Here is a 15,314-nt window from a genome sequence, read left to right on the forward strand (position 1 = left end):
ACAAAATTTATCAGACAACTTAATATAAATTCTCCGAAACGCCTTTAAATTCACTCTCTATAATGTAATTATAAGAATTAAATATTAGAACCTACTAAAAACGTTGCAATAATTTCCAAGAAAAATTTACACACCTGTTTTGATAAAAGTTTAAAGATACCTGCAATTCGAGCTTTTATTTAAACTGAAATTTTCTGATTGTCTCTGCGTGTTGTACACGAGCAGAGGATAAAAAATTGTTAAGGAACCGTATGTCCCGATCCAATAGTTTCTTGGGAAAAGATTGTTAAAGTTCCAGCCAATGAGATTGCGCGTAATTATTTCCAGACGCACGGTGATTCGTCCGCCAAAGGACCTCCTACCTGTGAACGTTCCGCCCAGGAACAGCTTAATCCTTTTATTGAGTTGTTCGAAAAGTCATTTCGTTTTTTTTTGGTGAAAATGAAACACGATTTTTTTAGAGTGTATAAACATTTCATTAAATTATATATTCTCCATTTTGGAAAACGAAATTACTTTCCGAACAACTCAATAGAAACGAGTACCTACGAAGATAATCGTATGGATTTAACGAATTTATCAAAGTTTGGAGAAAAGCTCGTAAAAACCAAACTAAGAATGATATTTAAAAAATTTTTAATGCAGCGTATTTCGAAAGAAATGTAAGGTAATGTAATTAATATTTAAATACTTATTGAAGATCATACAATGACATCGATATAAGTCATGATGAAAAACATAGAAACAAGTTTCTCTTCTACAAACAATATTTGCACTAATAATCGTTCGATCACAGTTTTATGTAGGTAACGTAGAATGAAATATAAGTATTTAATTTTCAATTGTTTTTAACAAAATAACTAATATCTGTCCTGAGAACAAAAGGTAAGCGTCAGACAGATCTACTACGGAACAAATGGATCGTGTAGCCGTTTTAACGTGATTAAAAAAAAATTTAGTATTATTAATATTTATATTTAATCATCTGGCTGCTGAAAGTGTGTAATATTTGCTTGGTTTTACTTACACAAGCAATTTATTTAGCATTCATTGATGCTTACTGATGCATACACCGTGTAACTCTTTATTGCAATAATTACGCAAAATAACGCAAATCTTTTTCCTTCTTCTATACGCTATATGCTAATAACAATATTCCCCGATTTCGTAAATACTTATATTCGTCCACTTGTAATTTCTGTTTGAATTGCGATGGAATATATGTTCCGTTTCTGCGTATTGTTCCGGTTAAGAATTTTTTAAATGAATTTTTTAAATTTTGCAATGAAATTAGACCGTTTATAACACTTTGTATATTTATTTTGAGATAGAGCTTTCTCGTAATGCGAAGAACAAGGCACCATCGCATACACAACGATATATCGTCGTTCGGTGCTAAAAGAGTTAACAATCTATTGTGTGAAAACAATAGTAAGTACACAGTTTCCTCTGAACTTTTGCATAGAATACGCAAGAATTGTTAAAAAAATGTTACCTCGAGTCAAATTTTCATACTCGCTACAAATTGTACCGTTCTTTCATTTTGTACTTTTTTTTCTGTACACGGTATAGGAGAGAATATTTTTCATTTTATAAGAACAAACGAAATCTACTTACGATGCACCATTCGGCCGAGGGTGGACACTCCTTCAGATGCATGTGAGCGGTGTAATTGATGCACGGCGTAATGCTCCCGACTCCCTCGTTGTACTGTCCGCATTTGTAACATCTGATGCCGTGTGCGAGCCCTGAAACGTCAGAGTACTGGTGTAAGTATGTAAAGCGGGTATTAACATAGTCGGTTTACTCTTTGCCCGGAGCATAAAATAGCTGTTACATTAAAACGAGCCGTCCCCGCTTTATTTCAAACGTAAAGATTCACCAGGAACATTATCCGAGTGGAATCGATTTTGTTCTGTATATATCTTGTCAAACGTTGAAATATACGAGGTAGATACTGTTCCATGTATGCCTCGTTGAAAATTTTATTAGCGAAACTATCCCCTCCCTGTAAAGATTGAAGATTTGTAAATAATTTTTATATTGCATAATCGATGAAAGTCGATAAATTTGGACGAACATCGAACACCGTGACTGTGCAAATCTTTAGCAATCACCATGTGGCGGCTTTCTAGAACAAAATACATTATGCAATTTTACAAAGTGAACCCAATTGTCACCAAGGAAGCAAGAATAATACACGCGACGAGAAAGATTTATTACCAGACGTATGGAATGAGTGTGTGTGAGGATGTAAGGTGCGAGAGAAGAGTGTTTAGGATAGCAATCATTGTTGGAAAATTGTCGAAGTCAGCGTAGTCAGCGTAGTCAGCGTAGTCAGCGTAGTCAGTGTAGTCAGCGTGATCAGCGTGGTCAGTGTAGTCAATGTAGTCTGCGTGGTCAACGTGGTCAGCGTGGTCAGCGTAGTCAGCGTAGTCAACGTAGTTATTAATTGTGTAGTGCGAAAAGAAAGTATTTAGGATAGCAGTCATTGTTGGAAAATTGTCGAAGTCAGCGTGGTCAGCGTGGTCATTGTGGTCAGTGTAGTCAACGTAGTCAGCGAAGTCAGCGAAGTCAACGTAGTTATTAATTATGTGGTGCGAGAAAAGAGTGTTTAGGATAGCAGTCATTGTTGGAAAATTGTCGAAGTCAGCGTAGTCAACGTAGTTTGTATGGTCAGCGTGGTCAGCGTGGTCAGCGTGGTCAATGTAGTCTACGTGGTCATTGTGGTCAGTGTAGTCACCGTAGTCAGCGTAGTCAACGTAGTTATTAATTATGTGGTGCGAGAAAAGAGTGTTTAGGATAGCAGTCATTGTTGGAAAATTGTCGAAGTCAGCGTGGTCAGCGTGGTCATTGTGGTTAGTGTAGTCAACGTAGTCAGCGAAGTCAACGTAGTTATTAATTGTGTGCTTTGTTTCTTTTTCGTTTCTACCACTACCTCGTTCAATACACGTATATCCTAGAACTTTATTCACCCTTATTTTATAACCAGCAGTATTAAATAAAATCCTACACATACGAAGATGTTAAATTATTTTACGACGCTGGTTGCAAGCAGAGGTATTTGCGATTGATAAAAAAAAGGGAACGAATTTAAAACCAGTTACGACCCCGATGAATCGAGCGAGTTACATCCTTTAGCCGCGAGTCTGAGGGAACGTTACGGAAAATTGCTCGCGAAAGTAGAAATTAGAGACGCGTGCCGCTTTGAAGCTGAAGAGCCGGCGAACTTTTCAAGCAGCTTGCCCGAAGAGCTTTGAACTCCGGGATATCAAGGCAAAGACACTCGGGGCACGATCGAACCACGCGCGAGGCAGAGGTAATCAACTGCCTCGAAAGACGTTAAATACCCCTACTGAGAAGTGTCAAGATCCGATGAAGTCAAAGAACCGGGGAAATTTTTCACGAAAGCTTGCCGGGGACTACTTTGTATTTTAAAAAAGCCCCGAGGGAAACGGTATCCGAACGTTCCGTGGAAAATCTCGCGAAGGGGAGCTCGATATAAAATCAAAGTCCGCGACCGTTTCGAAAAAGCTTTCAGCTGCGAGCTTCCCGGGCCAAGACACTTTCAAGAATTCAATTCGAAGGTAATGGATACGGTTAACCGTGAAAGACGATAATCGTATCACTCTCGAGCCATTTTCATTCCGCAATCTCCGCAGATAGAATTTATTTATCAATCGTACGAAATTTACGACGGAGTAATAACAACGTAGCGAAGTGTCCAATGATGAAACAAGAAGAGAATCTGTAGAAATAAATACACCGACCTAAAATTACCATAGTCACTACACCGATCGATTGTTACCATTGTTGAATAATTTACTTATTAATTTACTCGGGGTAAGTAACTGCACTCGATAAATTTCGATGGAATGTTTCTTTCACTTGTAGATCGCTAAACAACTGTTCGTAATTAAAATTAAAAAGTGTTCAATGTACTGAAGATTAGAAAGAGTAGTATTCTTTGATGGTACATTTCTTTTTTAAATAATTTCATCCTAAGTCAAAAATCTTGACCATTCTCTCTCTCTCTCTCTCTCTCTCTCTCTCTCTCTCTCCCCCCCTTCTCTATTTCTATCTCTATCTCTATCTCTATCTCTATCTCTATCTCTATCTCTATCTCTATCTCTATCTCTATCTCTATCTCTATCTCTATCTCTATCTCTATCTCTATCTCTATCTCTATCTCTATCTCTATCTCTATCTCTATCTCTATCTCTATCTCTATCTCTATCTCTATCTCTATCTCTATCTCTATCTCTATCTCTATCTCTATCTCTATCTCTATCTCTATCTCTATCTCTATCTCTATCTCTGTCTCTATCTCTGTCTCTAGCAGCTTTAAAATAAAATTCCCCGCGAAATTCGAAGTTTCGGGGACACCAGGCGCGTGCAGAAATTGCGACACATCCTCGAGACCGCGAGCAGGAAGTTCCCCGAGCGGAAACGCGTCTTATCTCGGGCGTCGGGAACACGATGTAAGACTACAAAACAATCCAGCCGCGTCCACGTCGCAAAGCGGATTTCGTGGGAACAGTCGCGAAACTTTGCATCGTTTCGGCCTCGATATTCGTGGATTCGAACCAGGTCTCCGGAGAATTGGTACGGGTCGGGGTTTGTTGGAAAGAAGAGGTTCAGTTCGAAACAAGTCCTGGAAGAGAGTTTCTAACCAGAAGCGATATTCCTGGGCGAAGTGTCGCGGTCGTGGTTTCTTCTTCGAGAACTTCGGAGGCCCGTGCGCGAATTTACGAGAAACGATTAACGGTTTTATGGCCGGTATCAATTTTCACGTTCCAACGGCTCGCGAATTAATCGATTCTGGCTTTTCCCGTCTGCGTGCACCGCCGCGCGATTTGGCTCGGCTTTCGCGGCCGATTTCGTAGTTGTTGCCTCGGTGTTATTGCGTCGAACGAATCGCATCGAAGAGGGGATCGGCACAGAGAGAGATAAAGAACGGAGGATGGAAGTTGAACGTGGATATTTTTTTTCCCCCGTCCGATAAATTGTAATTCCCTCGAGGGGCCTCGAAATCGAAGCTCTCGGATTGAAAACCGTATTCTCGTTACGGGCGGCGTTTGTTGCTCTTTATCGGTGAACGCAATATTTTTCGCGAACGACTTCGATCGTTCGACGCGAAGGAATCATCGTCGATTGGTAATTTTTTCGTCGAAACCATAGGGAGAACAATTTTTTTTATTATCGTCGTTATTGGCCAGCACGTGGGACCGGATGCACCGCGGCGCGAACGTGACATCGCGGAGGACATTAATGATTTCCTTGGGCACACACGCACACGTACACGTAGACACATATCGGTGTAATCGAGAGGCAGACTTACAGAAGTACAATCCACGGGATTCGAGGAGATAATGGACAAAGTTTGGCGACCTTAATACGGTAAGCGTCACAACGGTCCCTGACCAAATAACTCATAAGATCGCGTCGGCCCCTAGACAATTAACGCTGTTGATTTTCAACGAACCGCGAGTTCGAGGCAAGACCGGAATTAAAGTCACCGTATTAGAGTGCTCGAGTTACGGTTCAACCGCTTTGGCCGATTGTTTCCGCATCGGTTCGCGTCTGTGCGGTGAATTTCGTATAATCGTCGTTGTTCGATGCTAATAATCGGCCGTGGTTAAAAACGAATCACTGGGATCAATATTCATACCTAATGTCCCGTGTTCTTATCGGTGGCTGGACGTTTATGCGGAGTCGTGCTCGTTCTTGGTCGCACAATTGAAATTAGGCCGCGGCTAATTAGACATTTGGGCCAGGACCATCAATGAAGTCCAAACAAGTGAAACGGGAACGTGTCGGATCGGCCAAGGAGAACAGTACGTGTTTTAAGGTCGAATTATTGACCACACAACTGCGTTTCAACTCGTCTGACAATGCACACGCATGACTACTTGTCTGACCATACATATATAATTGTCGGACTGTACGCTCGCGTTTCCACTTGTCTGACCATAGACGGATGTAATACCACTTGTCGGTATTACAGTGTGTAAGTATAAGGGTGTGCTACTATTTTTTCGACTATATGTAGTGGTAATAATGCGTGTCTGACCATAGACGGGTCACACTACTCGAGCACTGTAGCAACGTAGAATTCAAACAGTAACCACTTTGTTAATACCGAAGCCAGACTGTTGCCACAATAATCAAATTAAAGTTCAATCCTTACACTTTCTTCCCGTTATGGTCTATTTGATGGTGGTCGATAGATAAGTAAGGAAATCGTCACTTGAAGAGTAGCTTGTCAAATTGTAACAGTTGTTTGCCTTCGAGGTGACGTTCAGCCCATGAAAAATTCGATGTATCGAAATTGAGGTAACCCAAATTCTATATGGGGAAATTGCGATGGTATGGTCAGACAATTAGACATAAAAAAAAAGAGTTAGTAAATTATTCGTTAGATTGTCGGATTTCGCAGTCATTTGCCTTTCAAACAAAGGCAGGAGCAATAAAGTGAGGTGTTTTTTAACGCAGTTGTAATCATTTAACGGGGATCTTGCTTTTTCGCAAGATTTGGCAGTTTTCGCCTTTCCTTCGATACTCGAGGTCAAGTAGTATGATCCCCGTCTATGGTCAAACAAGTAGTATTACCTCCGTCTATAGTCAGACAAGAAGTATTACCCCGCCTATGCTCAGACAAGTAGTATTACGCCGTCTGTGGTCAAACAAATAATATTACCCAGACCTAACCCCGTCTATTATCAAACAAGTGGTTTTGCCGTGTCTATGGTCAGACAAGTGGTATTACCTCCGATTATAGTCAGACAAGTAGTATTGCTCTGCCTATGGTCAAACAAGTTGTATTGCCCCGTCTATGATCAGACAAATGGTAGTACCCCGTCTATGACCAAAAAAGTAGTATTACCCCCTCTATGCTCAGACAAGTAGTATTACGCTGTCTGTGGGCAAACAAATAGTATTATCCAGACCTAACCCCGTCTATGATCAGACAAGTGGTATTGCCTTGTCTATGGTCAAACAAGTGGCATTACTCCTCTCTATGGTCAGACAAGTGGCATTACCCCTGTCTATAGTCAGACAAGTAGTATTGCCCTGCCCATGGTCAAACAAGTAGTATTGCCCCGTCTATGACCAGACAAGTGACAGTACCCGTCCATGACCAGAAAAGTAGTATTACCCCGCATATGATCGGACAAGTAGTATTACCTCGTGTGTAGTCAGACAAGTAGTCTGCGCTACTGTAATGACTACAATATCGTTGAAAATCATCGCACTTTGATACTCTCGCGCTCGTTTGAAAGGCAAACGACTGCGCTATTCGACAATCTGACCAATACTTCACTAACTCTTTTCTTAAGCCGCATAAGTGGAATAGGACTGCCGTCGATCGGCCAAGTAGAATAAAACTTCATTCGCGTCGGATAAGTAAAATCGACCAGCACTGGACAGACAAGTAAAATACGTGATAGGTTGGACGAGTGGAACCGAACGTGTCATAAGCCAGACAAGGAGAATAAGAATAGACTTGAATTGGAGAAGTACAGTATAAACTGTCTTCAAACAGACAAGTTGAGTATGAAGTGTATTGAGTCGGACAAGTGGAGTATGAAGTGTATTGAGTCGGACAAGTATAGTATGAAGTGTATTGAGTCAGACAAGTAGAGTATGAAATATATTGAGTTGAGCAAGTAGAATATGAACGGTCTAGAGTCAGACAAGTAGAATATGAACATTCTCGACAGTCGTATAAGTAGAGTAGGAAGTGTATTGAGTCGAACAAGTAGAATATGAACGGTCTCAAGTCAGACAAGTAGAATATGAACATTCTCGACAGTCGGATAAATAGAGTAGGAAGTGTATTGAGTCGAACAAGTAGAACATGAACGGTCTCGAGTCAGACAAGTAGAATATGAACGGTCTTGAGTCAGACAAGTAGAATATGAACGGTCTCGAGTCAGACAAGTGGAGTACGAAGTGTCTGGAGTCGAGCAAGTAGAATATAATCGGTCTTCAGTCTGACCAGTGGAGTACGAAGCGTCTGGAGTCGAGCAAGTAGAATATAAACGGTCTTCGGTCTGACCAGTGGAATACGGAGTGTATCGAGTCAGACAAGTAGAAATGGCACAAATTTTTTGAACAAAATGATACGTTTCACAACGACGAACGAAATGCAAGATTGCAATCCACGAATAGTCGAAATTTAAATAAATGTAACTTATCGAGTGGCGTTCGACGAGGCACCGAATCAATATTTTTTAATTTATACATATTAAAGGTGATACAATCTTCGTGACAACGAAATGTGAACGTTTTCAGAAAATTGTAGATCCAGAAAGTAAGCTCAAGATAGTCGAGAGAGACAGGACCAGCCAACGTTTCTGGAAACGGAATCCCTCGTTTTTTTTTTTTTTGCTCACAATGTTTTCCAATTTCTAATAAAATATGTTTGTCAAGCGACGAAGATGAGAGAGAGAGAGAGAGAGAGAGAGAGAGAGAGAGAGAGAAAGAGATTCCCGGTGTATATAGTATCCTGCCACAGCGAAACCTACTCGATAAAAGGTAACTTTTCCAATTTCCCGCGAATCGTCGGCGGCTACTCGGAATTCGATATATACGCGGCGATCCGAATCCTTGGCCGGAATGTAGCCGCGACCTCGCTTGAACTGCTCGACAAACGTAAACGATAAATTGATGTAGCCGCGATTCCCTCTTAAAAACATCTTACCGGAAATTTGGAAAGCTTGACCGTCCCTCTGTGCGTTTGAGCGATAAAATCGTAGAACTCGACACGAAAGTGATTTTTAACGAGTCTCGGATACTGTACTTCCTTCCCTCCTAATTTAACGTACACTAGCTCCCAAAAGTATTTGGAAACATTGAAAATGTATTATTAGTTTTTAAAAACCGACAATATATATATAATTTCGCTGATAAAAATATATTTCAAGTCCGAAGAAGAGACTATATTTTTTGGTAAATAAATTTGAATAAATTTTTTGTGAATAAGTGTGAACGAATATACAAAAATTGCAACGAGCAATTTAGAATACATTATTCTGTAAATCTCTGGAAAGTTATCAAAGTTGGTTTGACTTTGGAAGTTTCGGTATAAGGAAGGAACAAATTATGGTCACTGATGGATATTTAATTAATATGCAAATATCAGTACTCGTGAAGGTTCTGTAAAAAGTAGCATGAAGTTACTACGAGAATATTAAAATGCAAGACTAACCGAGTAATTTACATTATATTCATATAATATTTCACTTGTGACGCTAAGCCAATGTGTATCAAACTCGAAACAGTAATGTGTCGAATTTGAAAATGATTTTTTATTCATTTCGAATCTCTGACAGTTCTCGTATTACTCCAAGATGATAAAGGCAATTACGAAATTCAAGTAGGACAGTATAACATAATTGTTCCTTAGCATGGTTGCGTACCAGATAACGTAGTTCGTTCGTCGATGCAACTAAATGCCACAATTACCTCGAACGTTAAATTGTTAACGGATAATAGTGTGGAAATTCGCGAACGTAATCGCAATGTTACGGGAGAGGTCTGACTACCGATTGTCTGCCACTACTTGCCCCAGAATTCAAATGAAGTATTGATTACTGTGGCGAAGTTGTGCGTTTGAGTAGTTGACTACTTTGATGGAGTTACGTCAGTGATTAGGCACGATCTAATATTTACCATTGATCTTAAGCGCAGCCGTGAATATCGAAAACTCTCGCGTCTGACCTGTCACTGGCCCTTACTACTTACCAATCTCGAGAAAGGTAACGAATAAAATGAATTCTTAAGGAACACATCGAGGGCTTTAGAATGTCTCGATTCAATATTTGCCGAATATAATCGTTTTACAATGACAGAAAATACGTTCCAACTGTATGGTCGTTGAAATAATTTTAAACAAATGACTCGAATTTGATAAAATTTCTAATCTTTTGTTTCGGAGCACGTAATTCAGAATTCACTTTCCAAAGAAAATGAAATCGAGATTGTAACTTATAGAACACTATTGTTTACTCCAACAGGTGTATAATTTTTACGATACTCGAATTTGATAAAATTTCTAATCCTTTGTTTCGGAGCACGTAACTCAGAATTCACTTTCCAAAGAAAATTAAATCGAGACTGTTTTCTATAGAACACTATTGTTTACTCCAGACAGGTGTATAATTTTTACGATACTCGAATTTGATAAAATTTCTATTCCTTTGTTTCGGAGCACGTAACTCAGAATTCACTTTCCAAAGAAAATTAAATCGAGACTGTTTTCTATAGAACACTATTGTTTACTCCAGACAGGTGTATAATTTTTACGATACTCGAATTTGATAAAATTTCTAATCCTTCGTTTCGGAGCACGTAACTCAAAATTGACTTTCCAAAGAAAACTTGGAAAACACTATTACTTACTTTAGACAGGTGTATAATTTTTGCGATGGAACCAATTATTTGTTGTATGTCGAGATTAATAACGATCGTTTCGAGAAATTTACCGCCACCTCGTAATCAGAAATCAAAACAACGAGACGAAGATACATCATTGTTTGGTTTCAGGAGCACTTTAATAATTGGCGAGCCATCTTTCGATGTCGCGGTTACGGGAATAATTCACGCTGCCCGGACAGGTGAATCGTGCAAAAAAGTGTAACAAGTCCGCAACACCGGGGAGAAAGCACGGAAAAAAACTCCCGGCTTCTCGTTCTCGGCCAGCAGGAAAATATTGCTTGTAAATTTCCAGCGGACGGACCACTATATCTTGTCACCCCCCTTCGGCCGCTTGATTTACCACGCGTTCATTTTTTTCGCACATTTTAACGATAACTTCGACCGAGCTAGGATTTTCGCTTCTTCGTTTAACCGTAAATCGTTTACCCGTGACACGATGACCCGGTACGATTATATTCGCAAATTTTCGATTATTTATGCTCGGTACACGCACATCCAGACTCGTTACCTTGTAAAATTTAACGTGCTCGTAGAGAGACGATCTGTCTACTTGCGATATTAATTCATAAGAAGACATTTATATCCCTTAATACAAGTATCAATAAAAATTCTGTATAATTAATACACAATTTCATACGTAGCTCTTTTTTTATTTTATGGAAGGTTTCTGTTTCAACGAAAAAATGCACATACAATTTCTCAAAAGATGTATATCACAAGCTACAGTGAAAAGTAACTAACTTACGATATTAATTCATAAGAAGACATTTATATCCCTCGATACAAGTACCGATGAAAATTCTGTATAATTAATACACAAAGGTCACAAAGAGGACCTAATTTTATACGTAGCTCTTTTTTCATTTTATGGAAGGCTTCTGTTTCAACGAAAAAGTGCACATACAATTTCTCAAAAGATGTATATCACAAGCTTCAGTGAAAAGTAACTAACTTGCGATATTAATTCACAAAAAGACATTTATATCCCTTAATACAAGTATCGATAAAAATTCTGTATAATTAATACACAATTTCATACGTAGCTCTTTTTTTATTTTATGGAAGGTATCTGTTTCAACGAAAAAGAGGAGATATAATTTCTCAAAAGATATATATCACAAGCTACAGTGAAAAAGTACCTAACTTGCGATATTAATTCATAAGAAGACATTCATAAGATTCAAGTATCGTTGAAAACTCTGAATAATTAATACAAGTAACAAAGAGTACCTAATTTGATATCAGTGGCTACATTTCTCTTTTCTTATTTTATACAAGATTTCTGTTTCAACGAAAAAAAGGAAATATAATTTCTCAAAAGATGTATATCACAAGCTACAGTGAAAAGTAACTAACTTGCGATATTAATTCATAAAAAGACATTTATATCCCTTAATACAAGTATCAATAAAAATTCTGTATAATTAATACACAATTTCATACGTAGCTCTTTTTTTATTTTGTGGAAGGTATCTGTTTCAACAAAAAAGAGGAAATATAATTTCTCAAAAGATGTATATCACAAGCTGCAATGAAAAAGTACCTAACTTGCCATATTAATTCATAAGAAGACATTTATAGTATATCCCTTGATACAAGTATCGATGAAAATTCTGTATAATTAATACACAAAGCTCACAAAGAGGACCTAATTTTATACGTAGCTCCTTTCCTATTTTATGGAAGGTTTCTGTTCCAACGAAAAAGAGGACATACAATTTCTCAAAAAATGTAAATCAAACCATTACATTGAAAAGGTACCTAACAGTGAACGCAGTAACGCAGATCGTACAATAAATACACAAGAAAAAGTCAGTATACCCCCAATACTGGACCTCGCAAATAAAAAAAAAAACAGAAATAATAGCGCACAAAGTTGATCGAATATTTCGTATACGCGAGTAACTCAGCATAAACTTGCAAAGCTCGCAAGAACTGCTCGATCGCGGAATAAACTTGGAAGATTTTTCCGCGGTGAGACGCGGACGTGAAAAATTGATTGACTCGAGCAACGCTCGATTCACGGCAGTGGGTCTTCGTTATCGTCGTGGCAAATATTTGTTTTCGATCCCAGATAACGTGATCAGAGCCAACCGGGCCGTCACGTCGGTGTTTCGAAAACAATTTAAACTTGGCCGTCTCCCGCGGGACCGGGACCCCCGCGATGGATTCCTGGCGTGCTCGAGGATAGAGCCTGCTACGTAATTCTGGCCGAACACTCGACTTCAGAGTCCGAGGATCTTGATTTCCCGTGATTTAAAATTCAATTATCCACTGCGCCGAGCTCACCGTAACCCCGCGACATCTTTCGACGAAATCAGCCGCCAGTAATCCATTTATTCCGTGGGTAAACACTTCCCCGTATTTTGCGAAAAATTTCGTAACAACGTGGAACGAAATTGACACAGGATTCACGACTGTGCACCATCCACAAACGCACTCTAATTTTTATAACAGGAGTGTATTGACAATCGTTGGGTAACTTGAGAATTTCCAAAAAATTTGAAACTCTGCGAAAATGCAGTAGCTCGTCATTCAGCAGAGATATATTATATTTTTAATCGAGATATCTAGGTTCGGTGGGATAATTACGATAATTGCGGAGAAATAATTCTTGTAAATTATTTACGATAGTAACTTTGATTGGTCGAGCCATCGACATCGCTTGAATTCATTTTTGCAAAGTTTCCAGTTTTCTTGAATTATCCAGCTGCCGCTAGGAAATCTTCTATTAATGAAAATATTTTCTAAAGGTGTGCAGCGATGTATAGAAAATTAATTCAGAATTATCGCGATGAAAAAATGTTGGCAAGAGTTAAAGGGGACCCCCTGGACGAATGATTCCAGCCGTCTGGCCGAGCAGGGAAATCAAAACGCGATTATCCTCGTTCATCAAGCGCTACAATTTTCATGGCTCGCGAATAATTTCAGTAATTAGCCTCATTGTTCCGTCGTTAACGGGGAAACGTTGAAGAACGTTCTCATTTTTTACAGAGAAACCAGTGGATATTATAATCACTGAATTCGATTATGTTCACCGCGCAAAATATTCTCCGCTCAAAATACGAAAACGGCTTGTTTTTATTTTCGTCCTCGAAACATTGTTTCCGCACACTACCTCACCGTGTGCGCAATTTTTATTATTTCCAGTATACCACATAAATGAAGTAACTCTGAAAAGGGCTCCTGTGAGGATGAAAATATAATAAATAAATAAAAAAATAATATTCTCGTTCTAATGGAGGCCCGTTTCAAAGTTATCTCGTTTATCGAGCATATTGAAAATAATAAAAATTGCACACACACAGTTACCGATCGTTCGACGACCGATCGTTTAGTTACTAATCCATTTCGTATTTACCGATGGAATTATTTACACTCTTGGTACATTACACACAATTAGTATTTACACTCTCTGATTATTTACCGAGAGTAAATTTACGAACCACGAGAAACATTCTTTCTCGATAGTGTAACGCATATTTCGAGAAGCGAAGCTACTCTTCGATGTTTCGTTATTTCACTCGGAACTGAAGCTGGTCCATCGAACGAAATTATTTACTCCGTGGGCAATTTTCTACGATAGACCGTGGAATCGCGTGCAGGCGTCGATCGCCGCAGGAATTCGCGAGCTCGCTTCGAAAACAATTTAAACTCGCAGGATCCCCGAGCAGCGCGATGCAGGAGGCGGAAAAGTGGCGCAGGGACGAGATTCCGCGCGAAACTTCCCAATAAGCCTGAACCACGTGTAACGTGGAGCCATTATGCGAATATGCCCCCGGCGGAAAGTAGAGAACAGATTGACTAGATCGGCTTGTGTACCAAGCTGCTTCGAACGTGTACCAGACCTCTCGTTCGTGTTGTTGTTGCAGGAATATTTTCGACGAACCAACTTCCCCAAAGTGAACTAACAAATTGCAAAAGTTCCCAAAACTTCTACAATTAAAATCGAATCTCAATATTGGATATCACTTGCACCTTGGTTAGACACTCGTTTCAAATATCCGTGAATATATTTATTTTTATCGCTGAGCTTTGTGTATTTTTCCTGGCAAAATGTTACACCGCGCTGAGAAATTTAATAATGTTATTTGTACCGTTACTTCGACGAAATAGAAAATATTCCCCTGGGTGGTACATCGATACCAGGTAACGAACAAATATACAATTACCTGGTATCGTTTCGCTTTGAAAATATACCGTTAATAAAAATCTCACTTATCGTTTCGAATTACCGACAATCGTTTTCTTGAACTTTGGTCAAATAATGACCAAAAATCGCAGTATTATAATACGTGACACGAAACTAAATATTTTCCTAAGAAGGACTCTGAAGAAATATTGAAACTTCAAGTTATAAATTACGAACAATATTTTGGAGACTCGGATAAAAATAATCGTTCGAACTAACGAAGAATAATTCTTTCATTTCTGATCACTCTGTACTGTAAGTTTCTCGAAAGATTGCACCAGTGATCTCCGTAAAATATCTAGGTGTAGTAATGAACGGGTGAGAGTTCAGTTCAGCATTATGCACCGATAATCGGTCTCTCATAATGCATCGGGCAGCCGGTGTTCTTAATGGCCACGTCACTCGCCGTGAATTAACGCGTCGCGTGGATCGCGTGATTTTCGGCGAGCAGCGTCTGGAAATGGCAGACATATCTTCGCGATGGACGAGTGTGTCCCGACAGATGTATTTCGCTGCTGGTTTACTCGCCGATTGGCCTAACCGGGCGTCGAATCGCTCCACGAACCAACGCAGTCCTTCCGTGCCCTTTGTTCGCGGACCGTTTCGCGTCAGAGCGACGCGGGGCGTCGCGGTCGTGCGTCACGACGCCGAAGCCGCGGTTGACCGATCGGTTGCCATT

At 39.5% G+C, this 15,314-nt stretch overlaps 1 protein-coding gene across 1 annotated transcript in view; it reads right to left on the reverse strand.

The window, feature by feature from the left end:
• Positions 1 to 15,314, reverse strand: part of LOC143145427 (uncharacterized) — a 167,102-nt gene that overhangs the window by 72,781 nt on the left and 79,007 nt on the right. Inside the window, exon 2 of the mRNA XM_076308797.1 lies at positions 1,618 to 1,748. Coding sequence (XP_076164912.1) covers positions 1,618 to 1,748 — 131 coding nt within the window. The remainder of the gene's footprint in view (positions 1 to 1,617; positions 1,749 to 15,314) is intronic.

Source organism: Ptiloglossa arizonensis, chromosome 4 (genome assembly GCF_051014685.1).
Source record: "Ptiloglossa arizonensis isolate GNS036 chromosome 4, iyPtiAriz1_principal, whole genome shotgun sequence".
In the NCBI taxonomy this organism is placed as follows: Eukaryota; Metazoa; Arthropoda; class Insecta; order Hymenoptera; family Colletidae; genus Ptiloglossa; species Ptiloglossa arizonensis.